Below are 25,104 nucleotides of genomic sequence, written 5' to 3'. Positions count from 1 at the left end.
CAGAAGAAAACATCCTCACGACTACAAAGGGATCGTTAGATTGTCTCTCCAACAAAGCTGTAATTTTCAGTGATATAAGCGGGAGATGCTCCGCGGTACAAGATCTACTCGACGATAGTAGTTTTTGTGAAGGAAAATTCAATTTGATTCAATATCTTATGTATTTGTTGACGTCGAATTTCTATTGTAGATGTCGTATGACTTTTAATTAATAAAATATTTTTGCTATTAAAAAAAAAATGTGTAAGTAGTTAAAATATAAATCATGTAAATTTTTTTTTTTTAATTGTTGATAAAAAGAATACGCAATCCATTTCTTCTATAAAAATAGTTAAAACTAGTATAGTTCCCGTGCGATGCACGTTTTAAAAATCAAAATTTTAATTTCATAAAAACGAAACAAAAATAATTCAATTAGTAAAAATCGACATATTTACATTAATAAATTAATTATTAAAATTCTATTCACCAATCACCACAATAATGGTCAATATATTTTTTACGTTATGTGATATGAAAATTATTTTATTGCTGTTATTTTATTCCTTTTCATTTTTTATATTGTTATTTTATTGATTAAAAATGAATAAAATATACACTACACAAGCTAAGGAAAGTCGTTTCCTGTTACCCGTAGTCTATAGAGGGATTCAAAACTAAAATTTTATCGTCATATTAATCGGTTCAATAGTTATGCGATATAATATCTATTTACCCATTATAATCACCAAATCTATAGACATAATTTTATCATTATGCAGTATACAAGCTAAGTACCCTTATATCTTATCTACCTATACATATGAATTTAGAAAGTGAATATAAGCATTTCAGAAAGTTTACAAACGGATTCAAAATATGAACATAAGAATTCAAAATATAAACATATGCATTTTTAAATGTGAACAAAAAATATCCGTTTGATTTCACTAATTTTTTTTACAATTCCAATCATAAATTTCGAACAATATTCAAACAAAATTAAGTGATAATCATATAAATTCAAACAAAATTAAGTGAAATTTACATAAAATTGCCTTTTTGGGGAGGACCGTTTTGATTTCGCATCTCTTTCCTAATGTCCATTAAAGTTTTTGCAATTTTTTAGTGAAAGAATGAAATAGAGGAGAGAGAAAGTGAAAAAGAGGAGAGAGAAAATCATATAGAAGAAGAAGATTTTTGAGTTTGGAAATGACGTTACATTTATTGGGTGTGGGTGAGTGTATTGCAGTTTCCGTGTTTTTTAGTTTTAAGGCTTTTTTTAATTGGGTTGTGTGTAATTAGGATTTTAGGCTATTTTGTTACACCTATTAAGGTGCACAAGGGTGCACCTTGTGTAGCGTTATCAGATATAGCTTTTTATATTGTTTTTTTTCTCTCTCTAGAAACCTCTCTCTCTCCCTCTCCCAAAAACCGCCGCCCCCCCTCTTTTTTCTCCGGCTATGAGGCTCGCCGGCGGGCGTGTGGCTCACCGCCCATGCCACAGCGTCGGCGAGCCTCCGATCTACCCCCTTAGTTTGTTTCTTTCCTAAACCGTTATGGTTTCTCGTTTTTTCAGCCTTTCATCTTGCGCCGCACCGCATCGTCCGCCGCCGCTGTTCTTCTCCGACCGTGCGGCCGGCCAGCCGTCGTTTCTTTGTACCGCATCCCCGCCGCGCCTACGCCCCACCCCCTTGTCCGTTGTCGCGACGCTGAGTACGAGAACGGGGAGGGGGAGTTTTCTCCCTCTGAGTCCCTCGTGTAGGGCCGTTCTGAGTCCCTCGTGTAGGGTTGTCGTTGCCGCTGCTCAGGGGCGTGTGGGGTTCGGGCTTCTCAAGTCGGTCTCGGCAGTCCGTGCGTTTCTTTCCGGCGGTTTGTGGGCTGGGTCGGTGAACCCCGGAGCGTTGGTGGTGGGGCTCGGTTTGGCGGCGGGGTGGGATGTTAGGGTTTCGTTCTTTGTTTTAGGTTTTAGTTTTCTTACTGTTTTTCCTTTTAGAAGTCTTAGCTTTGTGTGCTATTTAGTTTTATTATTTTTTCTGTTTGTGTGGTGTGTTGGGGTGATATGAGCCTTGCAGATCGGTGTACCGATCTTCTGGTGCAGGATTTAAGCCGGGTTTTTTGGCTATGGGGCTTCGGTTTGATCTTCTGTTGGTTTGGGCTAAAGGGTTTTGCTTCCATGCCGATATCCGTGTTTGAATCGGAGTTTATCTTGTCTATGGTGAAGTGTACGACACCAATTTCGATTTCAGGTCGAGGAGTACGGGATTCTGAGCCAATGAAAGTTCTCGTCAGAAATTACAACATATTGCCAGACCCCCTTGAAAGAGGCTGCATAGGTCAGCGTTATATGAGCCAGGGGTACTTAAGAAAGTCATTTTGCGCGTGCAATTGTAGTTTCTTTTATTTCGAACTTGTAATTGGTTCGGTTGTCTTTGTATTGTTCGATTACGATCTCTTATGTAAGTGCCGTATGGCTTATTATTAATGAATTTAATCTCCCCCCTTCAAAAAAAAAAAAAAAAAAAAGGTGCACCTTAGACTAATTGACTTGCAGCAAGTTCATATCATTACCACTTCAGGCCCAAAATTCTTAGTTTAACGGTTCAAAATTCATACCCCCTAACTGTATGTAATTTGTATGAACCTAGTTCTGGAAATTCAACCTCATAGAAGGATAACTTTGAATATTCTGTGAGGACACACATTCAGCATATATACACAATTTCACCAAAACCTCCCCTGTTTTAGTGCGAAAAACATAAAAACTAATCCAACCCTTGCGCATTGTAAACAACATGAAATCAACATTCAACAACAACACTACCTTAATCCAACAACAAACAACAACAAAGCAACAAATTTAACACAACCAATCGACATCATCAATTTGTTCAAAAAAACCCCAAAATATTGAAAACCCTAGGTCGCAACAAACATTAACAAATGGGCAAAAAATCCAAAATTTATATCAAATTAACAACAAAAACGATGAGAAATTGAGTTTACCTAAAAAAATGGCGGCTTTTGGTGTCGTTTTCCCCAGAATCGAGCCCAAGATTGCTCGTTGTTCTTCGAAAGTGACGCAGCAATGTTTCCAGAAATGGGAAAGAATAAAGGAGCAAAAAAGGGGAATAAAGAAAAAGAAAGGGAAAAAAATGGGTTGACCCGCGAATTTTTAATCGGGTGGGGCCCACATACTCTTAACCAAAGGTACTAAATTCTTTAACCCAAGGTACTAAATTCTTTGGCTGATTTATATTTTTTGGCCGAAATTCTTAATTCAGTACCCAAAAGCAAAGTATAAATAATTAAGTACCTAAACGGTGGAAAAAAGGAAGAATTGAGTACCCGATTTTGTGCTTAACTCAAATTTTGTTGTAAAGTATAATTATGACCGTGCATGGTACGGGATTTAACCTAGTTTCAAACTATATGGCAAAATTTTTTTACTTTTTTTTTTTTTACAAAGTGGCAAGATTTAATTATTATTTTATTATACTAGTTTAATAACGGGGGAGTATTTAATTAAATTTGGGACTATTGAACTTTGAAAGTGACCTTGCACTCTCAAAAAAATAAAAAAAAAAATAAAAAACAACGATCTCCGTTGTTAAGTTTGGGTTGGATTTAGATTATCATCTTATCAAAGGAGAGGAAAATCGACAATGCTAACATCAGGTGAAGGTAATTTTATTCTCAATTTCATCCTATTTTAATTAATTTTCAATTTATGCCCCCTTGAATTTACGTAAATTGAGTTAGGATTTATTTTTTTAGAGTTTTGATGTGGAATTTTTTGCTGTTAATTTACTTAAATTATACTTATATATGATGTTCTTAACAATCGTGTGAAATTTTGTGAGGTATAGTTTGAATTTTACAGAGTTTGAGGCCATTTTTTTATATAGTTGATTGATTTAAATTATGCTTATTTATGATGTTCTTGACACGACAAATAATAATTGAAAGACGAATAAATTCAAAAAATTCATGTTATTTATATTACGGTTCCTAATTGATATAATTATATGTGTAGGTACTTGGTATTTGGGTTCTTAACGTACCCCTGACAAGTATTTTGAGCATATGAACTTTTTGGATGATCAACAACAATCTGAAGAACATACCCATAACAGATTTTTTATTTATAATTGCTATTTTTATTTCTTATAAATTTTCATAGAATGAATTTTTGCATATTTTTTTATACAAATATGTAGATACATTAAATGCAAAATCTCAAACTATTAACTGATTTAGTAAGTCTGATACATTAATATTTTTTTATACAAATATGTAGATACAAATATGTAGATACATTAAATGCAAAATCTCAAACGACAAATAATAATTGAAAGACTGAAAAATTCAAGTAAGTCCTGACCGAGTAAATCAAGTAACCCTTGACTTAAAAACTCAAGTAACCCCTGATCGAGTAACCCTGACTGAAAAACTTAAGTAACCCCTGATCGAGTAACCCTGACTGAAAAACTTAAGTAACCCCTAAAAAAAAAAATCGAGAAACTCCTACCACATGGTGTGGCTTGTTGCACCAAAAATTGCTATAGTAATAATGGGCTTATTTACATTAACAAATTAATTATTAAAGTATTCACTAACAATAATGGCTAATACAAATATTAAGGAATGTGATATGAATAGTACTTTGTCATTTGTATTTCTTATATTTTACTTCTTTTTTATTTTTTATATTGTTATTTAATTAATTGAAAAACGAATAACTTGTGAAAAAAAAAACGAATAAATTATTATGTTCTATTAAAGAAAAGTTATTTTCTATCTCCTATGGAGGGAATTAAAAATAAATTTTCTTGTCATATTAACCGGTTTAGGGTGTGTTTTATTCACCTAATTTGAACTTTTCTCTTTTAATTATTAGACCTTAACATCTTATTAAAACTTATTCTAGTTGTAATTTGTACTTGGGTAACCTTTATTAAAACTTATTAAAACTAAATTGAATATATATGAACTTAATTGAATTTATTACGCTTGAAATAAGTGAAAATAAAGTGAACAAAACAGACCCTGGTAGTTGTACAACCTAATATCTATTTTACCCGTCATATTTACTAAATCTTTTTTGTTTTTTTTTGAAGAATACTAAATCTTTATTGACACAATAAGAACCTTATATCTTACCTACATATATACTTTCCTAAGCATTGTGCCAAAAACTTTTACATAGTAGTCGTACGATAACCAATTGATTGAATATATAACATAAATATATAGATGTAGATCAATATTAAAAACTAACATTTGAATAAAAGATACGGAGTATTTATTACTTGTAAGATTTATATGAATGAAAGACATAATTCATCATCAACTAATCAATCATGTTGGTAATGTATTTTTTTATGACCTGTATTCTTATAAATATGAATGAATAAAAATTATAGCATATAGGTATGAATAAATTATATAAAATTAAAATATGATGAAAATTCAATGATTATAAAAATGAGAATAATCTTCATATATTAGATACGGAGTAATATTTAATTATTAATTATAGAATTGTATGGAATATTTAATAGTTATCATGTATGCATAAATATTTGGAATTCATTTTCAATATTTAGAATCAGTCAAATTTATTTTTAAATCTATAAAATTTATATATTAAAAACTAACAAAAAATATTATGTAATATATTATGAAAATTTTGCATATCATATTACAGATATAAGATAAGCGAGTCATAAAATGACACTTGTTAGCTCTCATTGATCCACTTGTCATAAATTTTGGCATAAATTTTTCTTATTTAATACTTCGTATATAGTACTACAAATATAAGATATAAATCGAACACTCAAAATTACCCGACTCAAACACTCAAAATTGACACCTCTAAGATCCACATTGATTCGCTCGTCATAATTTTTTGGCACAATTTTTGCTAACAATTAACTCATCTTCTTTGCAAAATGATTAATAAGTAATTAGCATTTATTTATCATATAATCTCAAAATATCCAAAGTCATATATTTAATCGATCATTATTTATCTCATAATGTTTGGAGGGAAAAAAAAAAAAAAAAGAAATACCCAGCTCGATTCCTTAAACAGTCGTTTAACGCAACTACTTAGTAAAGAATTAAGAAGAATATCATACATTAATAATACTCTGAAACAATAATAGATGATATGCATTAAGTCATATACAAAATACAGATATAAATAGAGTAATATTTTTATTTTCAATTATTTACCATAATTGAAGTTAGTTACTTTATCTCGATCTTTTGTGCTTTATATATATATATATATATATATATATATATATATATATATATATATATATATATATATATATATATATATATATATATATATATATATATATATATATATATATTGTTTTACTATATTAAGAGAAGCGAATCAGAGACAGACATTTGGCAGCTCCACATTGATCCGTTCTCTTTTACTATAGTAATATATAGATTATTATTAATCAAATATAATCTTTTCTTATTATTGCACACGCATTGCATGTAAACATAAAGCTGTTGTATCTGCACAGTTGTCAAGAGTATTGCTAACTGTTTAGTGCTAACTAACCTCACATTCAAACAAAAAAAAATAAGTTGCCTCCACGGCTCCACATGACCCACAACCTCATATACAGAGTACTTTGTACATCTAGTAGTATCACTTTTTTTTTCACTTTCTTATTTATTTGTCAGAGTTCACATTTTAATTAATTTAGAATCTAATTTTAATTACTGTACAAAAAGTATAGTAAGCAACTATCCATACTATATTTTATACCGTACCCTTTGTTACATTAAACTTCCTATTTTAAACTAATTTTATCTCACAAAAAAAAAAGAAGAAGTACAAAGAACAATATAAAACATAGAGAGTAAAATATATTTCGTATTAAACTATTAATCATATAAACTTGAATTATGGGGTTGGGTGGGCTTTAGGGTTTTAAGTAAAGCTGTTTTAAAAGTACTCGTACTAGTTTTCCTTGATTCTTCCATTTCTCAAATATGATTTTCACACACCAAAGTTTGTATCGATTCTCTGTAAGTTTTTTCAATTTTTAATTTTTTAATTTTTGAAAACAGTTGAAATTACATAAATTAAACTAAGTTTACAACAAATAAAAGGAAAGTAACATAAGTTACTATAGGCATAAGAAGCTCTTACACAATTCCAACTAAGGTCATTAACAACAATTACCTTTAAACTATTACAACGAGTGAAGACAACACAAGCATACCAACATACATTTAAACATACGATGGGACTATTGATAGAACAAGGGAAGTTGGTGATGAAGCCTCTCTTCCTTTGCTGCGGCTAGTCGCCGTTTTGTCTTGTGCAAGGTCTTTTCTAACATATAATTAAAAGTCTATGAATGTTGTTGAAATGACAGAGACGACCCAAAATCAGCATGCCTTATCCTAAGGGACTTTAATAATTCAAATGGATAAAAATCCTCTTGTGATATTTGCTTCATGCATGTCAATTACATTTCTTTGCGAGCGATTTGACAAAACCATATCTTATATATATTCTCATACAATAATATGTCATACAATAAAATATATATATATATATATATATTTATTTATTTATTTATTTATTTTGTTATAAAAATAAGAACATCTGTAGTATAAAAAAGTAACTTTAAATATTTTTAGGATCCATAATATCACGTCTGCTACGATTCCTATGCTTCATAAAGTAAAACACATGACAAAGTGGAATGGGCTTTCTTGAAAAAATTGTTGCTTACGATGGGCTTTGATGGTAGATGGGCTTTGAATTGTGTTATGTTTGTTTCATACTCTTTCATTGTGAATGGAGAGGTATGTGGTGAGGTGAAACCTTCTCGGGGCCTCCGGCAAGGTGATCCTCTATCTCCCTACTTGTTTATTTTGGTGGCTGGTGTTTGCTCTCATATGTTGAATAATAAAATTCACAGTAAGGAGATACATGGAGCTAAAGCAAGTAGGAGTGATCTTGTTATCTCTCATCTTTTGTTTGCCGATGATAGTTTATTATTTGCTAGAGCCAACCGGCGTGAATGCGAAATTATTGTTGATATTCTCAACCAGTACGAAGTAGCATCCGGTCAAAAAATTAATTATGAAAAGTCAGAGGTTTCTTTTAGCAAAGGTGTTAACGTCGAGAAAAGGGGTGAGTTGATGGGATATTTGAATATGAGGCAAGTTGATAGGCATGTCAAATTTCTAGGGATACCCATTGTATTAGGAAGATAAAAAAAAATAATAAAAAAGGCCATTTTCAGTGCTCTTACAGACATAATTTGGAAGAAATTGCAGGATTAGAAGGAGAAATTGTTGTCTCGGGCCGAAAAAGAAATTTTGCTCGAATATGTGACCCAAGCTATCCCAACTTTCTTAATGGGAGTGTATAAATTTCCGGCTTCTATGATACATAGCATTCGTTCAGTGATGGCTCAATTTTTCTGGGGTAAAAAAATGTTCGAAGAAAGGTTCACTATAAATCATGGGATACAATGTGTAATCCAAAGTGCCTAGGAGGGATGAGATTTAAAGACCTTGAGGTTTTTAATGACTCCCTTTTAGGCAAGCAAGCTTGGCATCTCGTCCATACACTACTACAAAATGATTCTTTTCTCGACGCTTAAGCCTCGACGCTTCGGTATGAGCGTTAGGTGGTAAATCGATATGCGTATTTTTTCGACGCCTAAAAGCGCCGAGATTGATTTTCGACATAAATAAGCGTCGAGAACAACACGTGTAAGGCTCGTGAGTGCATTTTGTTTAACCCACGGTTTCTTAATTTCAGAAATAATAAAACCGCCCATAGTTTCTAAACTTGAAAACCTTTCACTTCTCACATCTTAACCCTAACTATTCATCTCTCCTTCATCTTACTAATTTCTGTGAAGTGATTCAGAAAATCATGGATTTCAATGTCAGATCTTCAATTCGTTCCCCGTGAATTGCTCATAAATAATTTTGCTTGCTTAATTTTCTCTACTCACCGGCCTTCAAGGATGTTTTAATTTCGTCTTCTCGTTGCCGATTTAATTGAGGTACAATTTTTCCTTTTGGGCATCAATTTTTCTTTGAATTGAGTCCTATAGATTGTTTGTAGAGTTTATTTAACAATAATTTCATGAAGTTATGATCTGAAATGTATTTGATTCATGAGAAACGGATATTTTAGGGTTTCAATATATATATTATTATGTTCGATTTTGTGCTACAGTTCAAATAAAATTCTAGAAAACTAGCCTTCTTTTCTTCTATGTTTGAAGGAAGCACCATTTTGAGTTGGCTATTGACCTGCTATTAGGAACACTCTTTGTTTTTTTATTATTATTATTTTTTTATCGTGTTAAATCTTTTTGAGGTTTTGTTTTCCTAGTTATTTCTATGATATTGAGGAGTGGATAGCTGGGGTCCATCTTTTGACGCTCTGAACTATTAATTATACTATGGTGTAATTTGACTTTTATCATTCCTATACCCTTTAGTACCTTCTTGTACATTTGAATACTCTATGTGATGATTGATTTATCAGGTTATGTTGTTGACATTATTGCAGTTCCTCTGTAGGAATTTCTATGTAGAAATTTGATTGATTTATCAGGTCATGCTCTTGACAGCTCCTCTCACGCCTCTTAGAATTATATATAAGCATACTAAACACTCTGTACAATTTGTCTATATTTTTTAATTGATTTACTTGCTTTGTTGAATAAGTTCTTTCTTCACTTTGGCAAGATGACTTGACTACAATGCTGGTACAACAATGTTGTTGGTCCCAGATTAATATTCAGAGAATCATTGAGATTACTAGTGAGAATGAGGCAAATAAGCTGATCGTGCCAAATTAGCTAAAAGAGAGGCGATTCCATGCTTTGAAAGATACATGGGGAGTCCCTAAATTCTTGTCATAAACAACCAAGTCAAGATATCTACTATGTCGATTGTTGAAGGAAAAAATCACAGAAGTTATACCTGGAGTATTGAGAAATTCTCGACTTTGAATGATGAATTGTTTTCTCCTGTATTTTGCTTTGATGGATGGTCATGGTATGTATTTAAGTCTTACTTTAAATAAAAAGTGGAAAATTTCACTCAATTGTGACTAAAATTGCTTATTACTTTCTCTGATTTGTAATATTTCAGGAAATTAAACTTATTTCCTAGAGGAGAGGTTGAAGATGGTAAATGCCTCTCACTATTTCTGCATGTAGACAATAGTTCCGGGCTAACTGATGATAACAAACTGTATGTTGAATTTATTCTTTACTTGAAGAATCAACGCCAAGGAAAAGACGACCATCACAGTAAGATAACTTGTATGTTTTAACACGTGACATCTTATTTCTTGTTTTAAAAAATTAGCTAGTGTCCTCTGGAATTTATAATTTTTTTTCATTTATTTAATTTTTTTTGCTCAGCGTATCTGGTTTTATGCAAGCTCAAACGATTGGGGCTACCCATACTTTCATGCTTGATAAAGTTCATTATAATAAGGTATATAGGCCTACTTTTTGTGCATTAATAAATTTTGAAAAAAGAAGGCTTGATCCAGATATCTGGTGAAATCTTTTAGCATTTTGTCGTGTGAACAATATAGGACCAAATGTACAATTTATCTTGCACAATGACACTAAAAATATCTCTAGAAATGGGCATTAAATTGTTCTGTCTTTTACTATGCCATATGTAGCAAGATACTGACTTATAAGATGAGTAGTTTGATTATGTTCATCTGGTTTGATTCTAGTTGTTTGCATATTTCTTCCATTTTCCGTTAGATTGAGTTGAGTTGGATTGGGCCTACACATAACCTATGTCTTCTTTCCCCATTAAATACAAGAAAAGTAGAGATGAGTAGTTGGGAGAAAAATACTAGACTTGCACCATTGTTTGTTGAAGCCTTCTTCAATTCTTTGTAGTATATTTTCACATATCTTGTGCATTGAAACCATAAAGGACATACCAGTCCCTAATGCATAAATAAGCAATAATTTCTTCTTGGAAAGCCAAGCTAAGTAACAACTTCACTATCTTTTCTTGTGGAAAGTGATTAGCTATATATATATATGTATCATGCATGTCTATTTTGATCTCAATAGTCTGTAACCAACGCCTTCTTGATTTTGGCTTGTATATTTTCCTTTATGCATCTCTTTGGTATGTTCTTACAAGTTTCCAAATACAGATATGGGCAGAACGACTTCTAAGCATGTATGTCAATTGGGCTGAAAAGCAAGGTTACAAAGGTAGAGTATTGGAGAAGTGTTCCTCGAACATTGGGGGCATTAAGTCTGCCACTATTGAGTTTGAATTTAAGTATGCTTATGGATTTTTGATTGGCGAAAGAGGTGTTCACCGCATGATGAGTTCACTTAAAAAACAAGTTGCCATGAGGTACACTTTGCTTAACTAGTTCTGATTTCTAAAAGTGCATTTATTATCACCAGATGATCTAATTTCTACATAAACCTGATATACTACTTCCATTTGGATTCAGTAATAACATTGCAAATTCAATATTTGGTATAGTAACAATTATTTCAGGACAGAGGTTGAGAGTTATATTGAAAGCCTATAGCTAGTAACTATTATAGGATAAACCATAAGGTCATTTACATCGTATCATTATCAGGCCAATGATAGTCAAAAGGTCTTAAAGCTTGAATCTGTGGCCTCTTTATTCTAACAGTGAAACATGTCGGCATAAGATATGAGAAAGGCGGGTGCATTATCCGCACTTCAATTCAAGTCAGTTTGAAAAGCACAACTAGTGATATCGATATGTAACTCTGTAAGCATTGGTACAAAAAACAATACTATAAGAATTTTTGCGCAGTTGTACAACTTCCAAAGAGGTATACACCTTATAGCTTACTAGTATTGAAATAGCTTATATTTTTTAACACTCAACATTTTTTGCTTTGTACACTGTAGAAATTGGTTGAGCTTTCCGTGATATTTTTTAATATCTCACTGTTCCTTGATTTTATGTGCATGTCACCTTAGCAGCTGTTGATGTCATTCCTCTGTTTCTTGAGACGATCTCTGACTTACCATTAGATGATAATGATCTAATTATGTCCTATTTGTTGAGTGATACAGGACCAATTGTACCCGTTGTTCATATTCAGCATGCTCCTACAGGCATATGCGTGCAACCCTCATGTATTATGACAAGATGACTTCTGTGTTCATGATTATGATGGTAGTGGGTAGCATATAAGGTGATGCTCAATTTGTACTTTCTTCGTATTTGATAAGAGAATGATCTGTGTTTTTGTTTACTGGAGGTTCTTATCTGGACCTTGGCCACTTTCTCTTCTTCATCAATTTTGTGATTGAATTGTTTTCCTCATGCATTTTCGAGTTGTGTAAAAGAGTTTTTCATGATATAGCTTAAACATGTATACATGTGTATTGCTATGATTTGGGCAAATATATTATGTTGGACTGGTTAAGAATTGCAGAAAATTATTTAGTGGTCTGGCGCTGCTTGTTGGCTTATTTGCAGAACTGTAAAGTTATGCAGTTACTGAAATGGTTAAGTTTAATGTCACACTATGATTTCAGTTGCAATCACCAGCATAATGACTTTGATTCTCTCTCTGAATTGTCTATACTGAACCAAGTGGTGAAAGAATTTGAAACAGTATCTTTGTGAAAATGATGGCAGATTTACCTGATTTAGTAAGCTGATTGATTGATATTTTTAGTTAGTATGATACTATCTTGTTGTTCTCATCTCAGCTATAATTTTATACTTGGAACATGATCTCGTGATTTCCAATTCATGTATATTTGCTGGATTGACTTGACCACTATGCTTCACTCATCTACTTGATTTGTCTTATGTATTCAGATTGAAGATGCAAAACTTATAAAGGAGTTGGCAGAAACAGATGCTGTAAATTATGGACTGATAAAGCAAGCGTATAATGCATCAGTTGATATAAGCACGTTTTTAGATCAATATGAGATGTCCAGGCTTTTGAAAGGGCCATATGTGAAAGGTGTTTAATGGTTTCTCTCAAGTTTTACTCTTATATTATGTCTACTATTTGTTGTAGGGAAATTGTGATTGACATTATGCATATCCTAGCTCGAGTCTTGAGATTTGTGAAGGGTGAATCTGTGATCTACACAACTTTTGATTGCTCTACAATGAAGGAGATTGGACAACCAATCCTTTTTTTGCTCAAATTTAACAGGCCCCGGCTTCCAGCTTTATTGAGAGGCTGTTATGGCTCTCAAAAAATGTTTCAAGGTCTGAACTAGTTACGATTGCCACGCTAGCTTGGGCCTCTCTTGGCACTGCAGGAATATGTCCACCTTTGAGAAGAATTCATTTAATGATGTTGAGGTTGCCAGAGGGGTTGTGAATATGGTGCGTGAAAGTATAGAGTATACTGGAAGGGTTGCTAGCTGACCCACCCAAATCTGCCCACCAGATCGTGGAGTTACGTTGCCCAACTCAGAGAAGGGTCAAGGTAAATTGTGATGCCCTTTAGGTGTTAAAACCGGCTTGGGGGCTGTGATCAGAAATGATCAAGGGACTATTGTTGCTGCTGCAGTGAGGCAGGAGGGTGCAGGGTGGGATGTAGGGTGTGCGAAAGTTGTTGCCTGTCAATATGGTCTGCTTGTGGCGAAGAGGTTGGGATACTCTTATGTTCAGCTTGAAAGTGATGCCTTGAATGTGGTGAATGCTGTCCGAAACAATGCCAAAGGATTTTCCCTTGTGTTTCTCCTATATGATAATATTTGTAGGCTTTTTTCAGTTTTAGTTCGTTTTTAATTTCTCATGTAAAGCAATCGGGTAGTAGTTTAGCTCATAATGTCGCTAGATGGGAGACCAGAGATTGTGACGAATTTGTATCTTCGAGTCCTTTTCCTCAAAGTTTATTGACTTTGGCGGAAATTGATCTTCTTTAATATATTTTTCCCGTTGCTTGACTTCAAAAAAAAAATATGTGACATTTTTTTTAATTAATTGTATTGATGTTTTCTTTAATAAATTTAGTAATTAACTACGTACTACTTTTATTATTGTTGATTATTGTTTTTTTAATCTAGTTATATAGAATATTTGTTTACTTTAATTTTAATGTTATTAATTTAATTTATGATAAATTTAAATAACTATAATGTATGTATGATGGTAATAATTTAATAAAAGGAAAAAATAAAAAACTTTAAAAATAAATTCTAGACGCTTTTTAATGTCTATATATTTTGCACATTTTCACATTTCAAGAGTTTCCCGCCATTCCATAGCCTGACACGAATAAACACAAGACAACAAAAAGCGTCGCTAAATTTGAGTATGTAGACATGTAAAAACGTCTCAAAAAACTACACAAATTTGGGATAATGCGCGAAATAAGTACTTTCCGACACTTTGTACATTAGTTTGGACACATAAAAGCGTCGATATTCTCGACGCTTTTATGTGTCCCTCAAAATTCTCGACTCACGTATTGTCGACGCTTTTTAGCAGCGTCGAGAAATATTTTTTCGACGCTTTTTAGCGTCTAAAAAAGGCCTAAAAAGCGTCTAGAAAACACGCTTTTTGTAGTAGTGATAAGGAAGAATCACTTTTGAGCAAAGTAATGAAGCTAAGGCAACGTACTATCTAAAGACGACCTCATTCATGGATGCCTACTTGGGATATGGGGAAGCTATTCATGGCGAAGTATATGGAGTAGTAAGGCCCTCATTAAGAAAGGCATCATATGGCGAATTGGTGATGGTGCACCTGTTAATATATGAAGAGACCCGTGGGTGGCAGACTCGGAGGGTAGGTTTGTGATAAGTCTAGAAGTTGATGGATACACTCATGTATGTGACCTGATTCATGAGCAGACTATGGAGTAGACTTATGAGGTAATTGCAACAAATTTCAATAAGTGGGATCAGAGATGAATTATGGGAATCCCCTTGAGTTTAAGGGTGCCACGAGATATGCTTACATGGGCATTCTCAAAAGATGGCCTTTACTCGACAACGACAGTGGCGTACATCTTGGGAAAAGGGTGTAACTTTGATGAGTTCTACCAAGCTTGAGGGGAAATCTGTAGTCTTGAAGCCTCACCAAAAGTAAGACATTTTTTCTGGTTGGTCTGCACTCTTACGCTGCCAACAAGATCCTTGCCGAAGCATTGTCACCTAATTGATGATGCTATTTGTCTGTGGTGTGGGAAGGTGGAGGAAACAAGTGCTCATGCAATTTTTGAGTGTGAACGAGTGCAGGAATTATGGGAAGAAAGTGGATGTGTGGTCTTGCTAAGTGATTTAAGTGGGAGTTGGTGTGACTTGCTGGTAAGATCGATGGAAAAAAATGGATGCAAAATTGAAACAAAGAGCTGCTTGCTAATTTGGGCAGAGCGCAACCGTAAAGTCTTTGAAGGTACTACTACCCCAAGTAATGTACTGCTCGCTAGAATGGAGAGGCTGGTGGAAGATTTTTTGTAGCTACACCAAGAAAACATATAGTGTTCAAGTGCCACGAAAAAGTAAGAGCTTGTCTAGGTTGGTTGCTCCACTTGAGAGTGTTGTTAAAGTTAACTCTGATGCGTGTTTGGCTGAAGAAGGATGGGTAGGACTGGGTGTAATTGCGTGAGACCACAAAGGCGAGGTCCTCTTCTTAGCTACTCGCAGATTAAGAGCTTGGTGGCCCCCCGAAGTCGCAGAAGGAAAGGCTCTTGCAATGGCCATTCGACTAGCTCGCAGGCATGGTTGTGAAGCAGTTATTTCTGAGTTCGATTGCCAAGTACTCATTTATCGTCTGTCAAAGGAAGCGACCTATTTTTCTGATTTTGATGGAGTACTAGAAGATATTCTCTCTTTAAGCAGTGATTTAATTTTGATTTGTTTAAGTAGTTTCATGTTAAAAGGGAGGGCAATATTGTGGCTCACCAACTTGCTAGATTAGTTCTTTTTGGTATCGAACAAGTGTGGGTTAACCATTTCCCCATGGAGGTCCTCCATATGTACTCTCATACTCTATGTCTATCACTCAATAATATTTGCTCGACAGTGTTCTCAAAAAATAAAAATAAAAATATTTCTAGGATTAATTTAATTTGTCTTTCAACGACTTAATGAAAGTCCGCATTAATAAAGAGTTTGCGTCTTAGTTTTACTTATTTCAAATTAGATTAGAAAAAAAATAATAAGTTTAGGTCATAATATCAAATCGTACAAAAAAAAGTTATAATGACATACATTATCGTTTTGTGTGTGATTCTTTTTTTTTTTTTTTATTTCGTAGTGAAAAAAATTATGAAAATTACACATTAATAATATAAACATATTATTATGAATCCAACAAAATCTTGCTTAATATATTGTTATTTACAAATTATTGTACACATAATGCCTGAGTTTGGTCAAATCAAACAATCAGATCAGATCAGGAAAAAAAAAAAAAAAAAAAAGACCAATTCAAATTATTAAAAAAAAAAAAAAAAAGAAGAAATTTGTTAACTACTATCTCAAGAAATGACTCTTTATCAATTACTACCCCTAAAATATATAGTTATTAATTAAATAATTACTACCTTCAAACTGTTTAATTTTCACAATTATTACCTACATAATTTTAAATGAATTAACCCAATTATGACGTCACTTACTGCTTAAAATCCAGTTTACATTTAAGCCAGTAAAATAGAACTATTTATAACAATTATAAGTGCTTAAAATGACAAAAATTATATTAAATCGTTGATAAGTGATGCCATAACAGACATTTTCAAGCTAATGAAATAATAAATCCTTACCTTATCAAAAGTAGGAGATTGCGCTTATGAATAGTGTACGGACGTATCCTTATCCTTACCTTATAAAAAGTAGGAGATTGCGCTTATAAATAGTGCACGGACGTATATGCCCTTCAAAATGTTTGTTTACGTACTTACCGGCTTACCCCCATATATAATTGCTTACATTTATGTCTTTTCACGTGTACAGATGTAATAATAAGTGTTGAGGTTTTCCTCTCCTTATACTTATGCACTTTTATATTATTTATTTATATTATAAGTAAATTTAAAGTTCACCTATATTACGATATTGCATTGTTGAATAATTGCATAGATGTTTCCTAAAAAAAAAAAGTTGTAAGCAACTGAAAAAGTCGTGCTTGAAAAATGAAAAATTTAAACACAACGCAATATACACATTCCATTAATTTATCAAACTATTTACTCTAAAACTCAATGTTGTGAAGTGTTTAAACACAGCTCAATATAAACATTAAGAAAGGGCAAACCACTCCATGCGCATCGCGCGCGTTAGCTGCCCTAATAAAGGGGAAAATGTCAAAATAATAAAAACTTTAAGCGGTCCGCTAAAAACAAGTCTTCTTTTAGTTATTTTTAAACAATACAAACTTTAAACAAGTTAAAACCGAATTGTTACTTGATGAACAAGTTATATGGATCACGTGACATTGCATTATTTTTCAAAACCTGTTAAACAAGTTTAGAAAGATAAACAAAAAAATTAATTGGCTAAATAAGATATAGGTAAAATAACTTATTTAAAACGGATACCACTCAAAGTTTGTATTATTTACAAATAATTAAAAGATTGACTTGTTTTTAGCAGATCGCTCAAAGTTTGTATTATTTTTGACAATTTTTCCTAGATAAAGCACAAAAATGAGATTAATATGTCACAAATTACATTTAGACTGATAAGTAGTGTCATAATTAGGTTCAACCGAAAATGGCTAGATATAGTAATTGACAGGCTAAAGTCGTAATCACCTAATAAAAATAATTCCTAAGTCCACTAATTATGCAGATAGGGAAGAAGGGTCGAACCACAGGGAAACAAGTCAATTTACTTCTAATTAATCAAGAGTAATCTAAATTATAAAGTAATCATTTTGTTGTTATTAAAGGAAACTAAACTACTAAAAATAAAAGTAGGGAGAAATAAAAGTAGGGGAAAAATCAATGAATAAGAGACCTAGGGCATAGATTTACCAATAAATAATATTCCAGGGTAAAACATAACAATCAATCATCAATGCATCAATTAATCAGATCATAAAGGGCTTTCACTACGTATTACAATCACACAGTTAATTTATCGGTATTAAATTTCATCTTGCGAATCACGACTTAACCATTTATAAATTAGTCCGCCTATTGAAACTAAGCCTAAACATCAATTTTCATCTCTCGAATCTCGAATCAATATTGCATAACTCATACAATTAAACCAGGTCTAATCTAATTGCATAGCATTAAATCAATCATTAGGAAATTAATCAAGCTTTGACAATCAACAATAATAATTTATTCCTTCATATTATTTATGGATCCCCACAAACCCTAGAAAGAGAACTACTCACACATAATTGAATCTAAACTAATCAAAACAATTAAATAAGTCATGATGAAATAAAGAAATAAAATTACTGAAATTAATAGATAAGAATTCGTTACCAAATTTAACGGAAATAATGAGTTGAATCAAGAACAAAGTATAGAGTTGTAGAGAGAGGAAATTAAGCTAAGTAGAGAGCGAAAGTCTAAGAGAAGAAATGAGTAATACTAAGAACACTAAATCGTACTTATACAAAACTCCTCAATAATCCTAATTAAAACTAAGTAAATCGCCGAAAACACCTCCTCAGAAACACGCACCCGATCGGGCCCGCCTTTTTCTTCATCTCATTGTTCTGGGCAGCCGCCCGATCGAGCCAAGGATTGCCCGATCGCGCCCATCTATGCTTGGACTTTGATTGGGCTTCACTTCTTAGTCCATTATGAATTTCCACTTTGGGGCTTGATTACTCGGTGTCCAATGCTCATTATTTCACATGTAGAGCCCTTAATCACCTGGCTCGATGACTATAGCCGGCGCTAGGCTATGAAAGGTGGTCGTGCTCCTCCAATGCTCGTAGTCGCTCCATAAAATCCCGGGAAAATGCTCCAAAAGTGCAATTTCCTACAAAACTTAACCAAAACTACGAAAACACTAATTAGTAATAAAAGTGGCTTTAAAGAGCTAAAAACACTACCAATTATGATCAAGGGATGGGGTAAAATACTATATAAATAGACATATCATATCAGTAATCAAACAACTTAATCATTTTTTAAGGTACTCCGTAGTAAATAACAACATTTTTTATTTGTAAGATAGTAATTAACAACTTTTATTATTAGGAGCATTAATTGGCAAAGTTCTCTTTTTAGGATAGTAATTAACAAATTTTCTGAGGAAATAAACAAGTTATGACATACTTCATCGTTCAATATGTTTATTATTTTTGCTAAGTATTTTTTATTTCGTAATTAATGAAAAAAATTATAGAAATTGCATATAAATAAAAAAAAAACATTATTACGAATCTAAAAAGTCTACATTTGATATACTCCGTATTATTTATTGTTCGTAATAGAATATCTATACAGAAAAGGTCAAAGATTGGTAAATCAAACGATCAGATCATGTCACACCAAACCATATCAAATTAGACCAAGCAAAATTTGTTGGAGTTGGTAGGAAACTTACCGGTTTAGTATTAAATTAGACCATAGCATGGAAAATACTCAAATAGCCTTGGGTTGAGATAAACATAGGCATAAACATAGGCATCCGTAGCCTAATGAGATCCTTTCTATCGGTTATTAAGAACCTATTCTCAACCTCCAATACATGTAGTGATCACTAGCTCGAAAGTTGAAACTCTATAGACGATTAGGAGCAAACATCCTAGTAAGGTAAATTATCCCCTTCTTTGGTGAACACCGTGCAACGAATGAGTCTGATGTTAGATAAGTTGAACTAAAAATTAGATAAGACCTTTAAAAACATTTTTTTTAGGAATTTTGACATTAATTACCACTAAAAAAAAAACCATGTTTTACATTTGCTACCGATTTAATTTTTTATTTAATTTTTTTTACTTTTCTACCACTTAAATTAGAGTTTATTAAAAATAACTACCACTTAAAGGAATCTGTTAGGGTTTTGTTAAGTTTATTCAATAAAAAAAATTGAAAAAAAAAGAAAAAAAAAACCAGCCACCCTCAATAGCTAGCCCCTTCTCGTCAGCCACTCCTTCCCCTCCCCATAACACCTGCCGACGGCCGGTGCCGACAACTTCACTTCCTCCCTTTTCCCCACTTACACAGCCCACCCCCTCCTTTTTCCCCTTCTTGCTTCCTCGATCCCGTCCCCCACCACGAATCGAAACCACCCTATTCGGCCCCCCTCCCCATTACCCTCACCGAAAGCGACCATCTTCCCCTTCCCCCACCCCAAAAGGCAACAGCCCTAACCTTAAACCACAAGCCTGAAACCACTCTAAACGAGTTTTAGAGTTTCACTTATGGTTGCTTTGGGGTGGTGGTTTAGGGTTAAGGGGAGGGGGGTCGATTCCGGTGGGGGAAATGGGGAGGGGTGGTTTCCAGTTTCGGGTGTGGTCGTGGTTGGGGCAGCAAGAAGGGGATAAAGGAAGGGGGTTTGGATTCGTAGGTAGGGGAAAAGGGAGGAGTGGGGTCGTCAGTGCCGGTCGTAACTTTGGGCGTCGACCGCTAGTTGTGTGGAGGGATCGGAGAAGGGTGACAGTTGAGGGGAGGGGGTGGCAGTGGGGTGGTTGGGCCCCACTAACGAAAATAATTTTGGTAAAAGATATCAGGTAGTTATTTTTAACAAACTCCCATTTAGGTGGTAGTAAAGTAAAAAAAAAAAAAAAAAATTAAACCGGTAACAAATATGAAACATATGTTTTTAGTGGTAGCAAATTTCAAAATTTAATACTTGTATTTTATTTCAACTAAAGGAAAAAAAAAATAGCAATACTGATAATTGAGGATTCAAAATTTCAAATACAAATTCATTGGGTAGTTTCCATCCATTAGCAAACATTTTGATACCATTACCAAGGTATATTTGATTTTCAACAAAATTTTAAAATTCTAATTCAAAAAAGTTTACCCTTTCAGAGAAGACAATGTACCATCATTTAAGCTTTGCCTGTCACTCTGTCAGAAGTCATAACTCCAATGGTGATTGGGGAAGAGTAAGACAATGCCAAAAATTATTTTCAATTACTCCTTTTTTAATTTTTAAACAAATTTTGTAATAAAAGATTTTCAGGTTGACTCATCTGTCCCTCTCCCAACATTTCTTCTTACCCTACCTAATTATTAATTAATTCAATAAAAAATAAAATAATTTATAAATCCAAAAAAAATTAACCTTATTATTGCACATAATTAGTGCTCCATACTCCATAATAATATACTCCTCTAATCATCATCATTTTCTCCATTATTATTATTATATTATAATTATATTATCACTTTCAATCAAACACCCTTTTATTTCTCACTCGTATTTTTTTTATTTTTTGTAAAAAAATCGAGAAAAAGCCAACGAATTAAAGCAAAGCACCTTCAACTCATTTCCCTCTTTCCTCTTCATCCTTCTCTTCCTTCTTCTCTCAACATTCCCAAAAACAAAAGGCTAAATTTATTTATTTTTAAAAAAATCTTTCCGACAAATCCAGCCAAAAATTGTCAAATCCCAATTAAATTTGATCGGAAATTTTAAATCTTTTTGGGTTTTTGGTTGATGGGTATTAATTAATTTCTGGGTTTGGATCGAAAAAAGGGGGAAAAGGAAGATGAACAAGATGGAAGAAGATAGGATTGAATGTGTGACGTCGTCGTCGTCTACAGAAAGATTGTATGAAGCTGAGATTAATTACCCACAAAATCATAATCATAATCACAATCAATCTTCAAAATCAAGGAGGAAATTAGCTTCGCCTTTGATTCCTTCGACAACTAATAGCGTTGTTGAAATCTTTGAATGTCCAGTTTGCGCTCATGCTATGTACCCTCCTATTCACCAGGTTCTTTTCTCTCTGATATGTTCAATCTCTTATTTTTTGCAATATTTTCAATGGATTTCTTATTGTTTTGTTGGTATTTAAATTGATTTTAGCTTCTATTTTTGGGTTTTAGATTGGGGGAAAATGGAACTCAAGTTTTGGTTTTGTTGATTTGTAAGAATCCTTTTAAAAATTAATAAATTTGGGGATTTCAGGATTTTGGGAAATACCTTGTGCTGTTCAATTGAATTTTGAGAATTGGGGTTTAATTTATTTTACTTTATGAAAAGCAGGCAAAACACCCACATTTTGAACTTTTGTAGCCGGGGAAGAACAGAGTGAAAAGGATTGAAATGTGGATTATGGTGTACTTAAAGCTGAAGTTTTCTGTATATGTGTTTGAGGATATTAATAGATTTATAGGGATCTCAAAAAGCTGATTATCTTGTAAAGTTTGCAACTTTTCATAGTTTATGCTGGATGATTTATTGCATAATCATGGAACTTTATGATAGGAATCATAGGATTGTGAATTGTTGTCTAGCATACACAGATTGCCTGAACAAAGGTCTTCCATTTTTGTGGAAATGGTTTTCCCCATGTTTGTGGAAGATTGTTGTTTAGATATTGAGTTTTATTTTTCAAGTATTGCAGGAAATGAATAGGATTGGAATTGCATTACTGATTTGATTAAAAAACAGTTGATAAAATTGACTGGATTAAGAATGTATGATGCCGTTAAAATTTAAACAGTAAAATTATCTAAAACTGTGGTAATTGGAAGTGGAATCTTTCTTGTGGTATCTAATGTTGATTGATTCTCTTAATTTCGCTGCTCTTGATGTGGAATGCTCTCATTATTCTCTGTTTAGTTCCTTGTATTCCATCTTCCCAATTAATTCTATATAATAACATCGTTAGAACACAAGTTTTCTTTGCTTATCAATTGTAAAAGAGGCTTCTAGGCTATAACATTCTTGTTAGAGACTGTTAATGTTCAGTTTGATTGTTAATTGTTTTTTTTATGAATAGATTATTCACTGCATTTCTAATTTGGTTTTATTAACAGTGCCATAACGGACACACACTTTGTTCAGAGTGTAAGACAAGGGTTCACAATCGATGCCCTACTTGCAGACAAGAGCTTGGAGAAATCAGATGTTTGGCATTGGAGAAGGTGGCCGAGTCTCTAGATCTTCCTTGCAAATACAGCCCATATGGTTGCCTGGAGATTTCTCCTTATTATATTAAACTTAAGCATGAAGCCCTATGTAACTTTAGACCATTCAGCTGTCCATATGCTGGTTATGAATGCTCCGTTGTTGGGGATATTCCTTTCCTTGTTACCCATCTGAGGGATGATCATAAAGTTGATATGCACTCTGGTTCTACATTTAATCATCGTTATGTCAAAGCTAACCCCCTTGAAGTTGACAATGCTACCTGGATGCTAACAGTAAGTGCCTTATTTATTTTTAACTACTGTGGGTATATGTTGCATTTAGAATCTTAGGGAAATTTGGTGATGAGTATTATACTAGCTGTATGATTCTTTATCAACCATAGTCCTATGCTCAGTTAGGTTTTCATAGTAATATATGGTTGCTTTTTGGGTCATTTCGATGGTTATGGTTTAACTTGAAAGGCCCTGGTGTCACTTTATGTTTGGTGCTCAAGGATCAATGTGATATTATTTATTAGAGCAGAGAGTTCAAGTAACATATACTGAAGTCATTTAGTGCTCTGTGATCATTGGATATACTCTCTGTCTCACAGCCAAGTCTTCCATTTTCGAAGTCCACGAAAAAAAAGTTGCAGAGTAACATCTTAAGAAAGTTGTATCTCTCTACTTTTTCTTTGAAGTTGGTTCCAACGCACACCCATTCGCTCTGTTCTCTATACATCCACTCTTGTTTTTCTCTGTGCCAAAAGTAGATGTTTACTTAATAGTTGGGTTAGAGGAAGTAGTATTTATTGAAGTATTAATATGAGTTTAAGATTAGTTAGTATATATACATGAGAGTTTGACCATTGTTTGGAGTACTTATTTATCTTGCAATATCTCCCATTTCAGGTTTTCCATTGTTTTGGTCAGTATTTCTGTTTGCATTTTGAAGCATTCCAGCTAGGCATGGCTCCTGTTTATATGGCATTTCTTCGTTTCATGGGTGATGAAACTGACGCTCGACGATACAATTATAGCTTAGAAGTGGGTGGCTATGGGAGAAAATTAACATGGGAGGGAACCCCACGAAGCATTCGTGATAGCCACAGAAAGGTTAGAGACAGTCATGATGGTCTTGTCATTCAACGTAAATTAGCACTTTTTTTCTCTGGTGGGGATAAAAAAGAGCTTAAGCTTCGGATTACTGGAAGAATTTGGAAAGAACAAAATTTGGAATCTGCTGCTTGCATATCTAATCTTTGCAGTTAATGGTCACCTTTCCCCGATTTGCATGCCTGTTTTGGTCATATTCACAATTTTTGCCTATTGAGTTTCACCAGGCAAGTCATGGAAAAATACATATCACACCTGTAGTCTTGTGATGATATTAGACATCTTCGAGGATTATGCTCATAGAGGCTAGTGACTATAGTCTAACAAGCCATAATGCCGACAAGATGGGTTCTGAAGGAGCATATGTTTACATGGGTCAAGAATGTGCATCTCCTATTTTATAAATGTATTAAATGTAATGTGGTTCCAAAATTGAGATTCAGTTGAATCAAAGGCGGACTAAGCTGTACTCTTTCATGGATGGGGAATTGTGATTCAAGATCTTCCAATTGCATACATCTTCCAACGATGTGAGAGCTGTATCGAGGGAGTTGTTATTTCTGGAAGTGCTGTGTAAACATACTCTTGCGATGTAAAATGTTCTTTAACATCTGGAAATGCTGAATTGTACACGTTCTGTTGTTTTTATCCCCTCCCTCCCTAATCAAATGAAGCATTTTCTTAAGCGTGCTTGCAACAACTCTTTTATTCCATGCGTAATCACATCAGCTACCGTCTTTTGTATCAAGTAGCTCGTGGTGTAGTTGGTAGAGGCTTCATTTTGTGACCTTTAAAAAGAACATGAAATAAAAGAAGGAATTTTTATTACAAATAGCATTATACTTGTATATACAGATGCCGCCTAGCCGGTGTTGGATTAAAACAAGGTCAAACAACAAAGCATGTTTTCCCTCCTCTTAATTTAATAGCTACACCTTACAATTATCACTAACTT

The 25,104-nt window shown here is 33.4% G+C and overlaps 2 protein-coding genes across 3 annotated transcripts; both read left to right on the top strand.

Moving 5' to 3' along the window:
* Positions 1 to 8,833: 8,833 nt before the first annotated feature.
* LOC145579145 (MATH domain and coiled-coil domain-containing protein At3g58200-like) lies at positions 8,834 to 13,962 on the top strand. Of its 2 annotated transcripts, none has more exons than XM_081636417.1 (6): positions 8,834 to 9,053; positions 9,792 to 10,059; positions 10,156 to 10,328; positions 10,431 to 10,506; positions 11,198 to 11,406; positions 12,872 to 13,962. In XM_081636417.1, the coding sequence occupies exons 2-5, from the start codon at positions 9,947 to 9,949 to the stop codon at positions 11,217 to 11,219; spliced, it is 384 nt and encodes a 127-aa protein (XP_081492543.1). In that variant the 5' UTR covers positions 8,834 to 9,053; positions 9,792 to 9,946; the 3' UTR covers positions 11,220 to 11,406; positions 12,872 to 13,962. The 2 variants fall into 2 exon arrangements, with proteins under 2 accessions (XP_081492543.1, XP_081492539.1); XM_081636413.1 differs by having other exon boundaries at positions 9,748 to 10,059.
* Positions 13,963 to 21,387: 7,425 nt separating this feature from the next.
* Positions 21,388 to 24,795, top strand: LOC145592502 (E3 ubiquitin-protein ligase SINAT5-like). Its single transcript, XM_081648977.1, has 3 exons — positions 21,388 to 21,892; positions 22,941 to 23,327; positions 23,946 to 24,795. Exons 1-3 carry the CDS (start codon positions 21,662 to 21,664, stop codon positions 24,303 to 24,305), a joined length of 978 nt encoding a protein of 325 aa, XP_081505103.1. The 5' UTR covers positions 21,388 to 21,661; the 3' UTR covers positions 24,306 to 24,795.
* The last annotated feature ends 309 nt before the right edge of the window (positions 24,796 to 25,104 follow it).

Source organism: Chenopodium album, chromosome 2 (genome assembly GCF_948465745.1).
Source record: "Chenopodium album chromosome 2, dcCheAlbu1.1, whole genome shotgun sequence".
In the NCBI taxonomy this organism is placed as follows: Eukaryota; Viridiplantae; Streptophyta; class Magnoliopsida; order Caryophyllales; family Amaranthaceae; genus Chenopodium; species Chenopodium album.
This window is presented reverse-complemented; position numbering and strand designations above follow the sequence as displayed.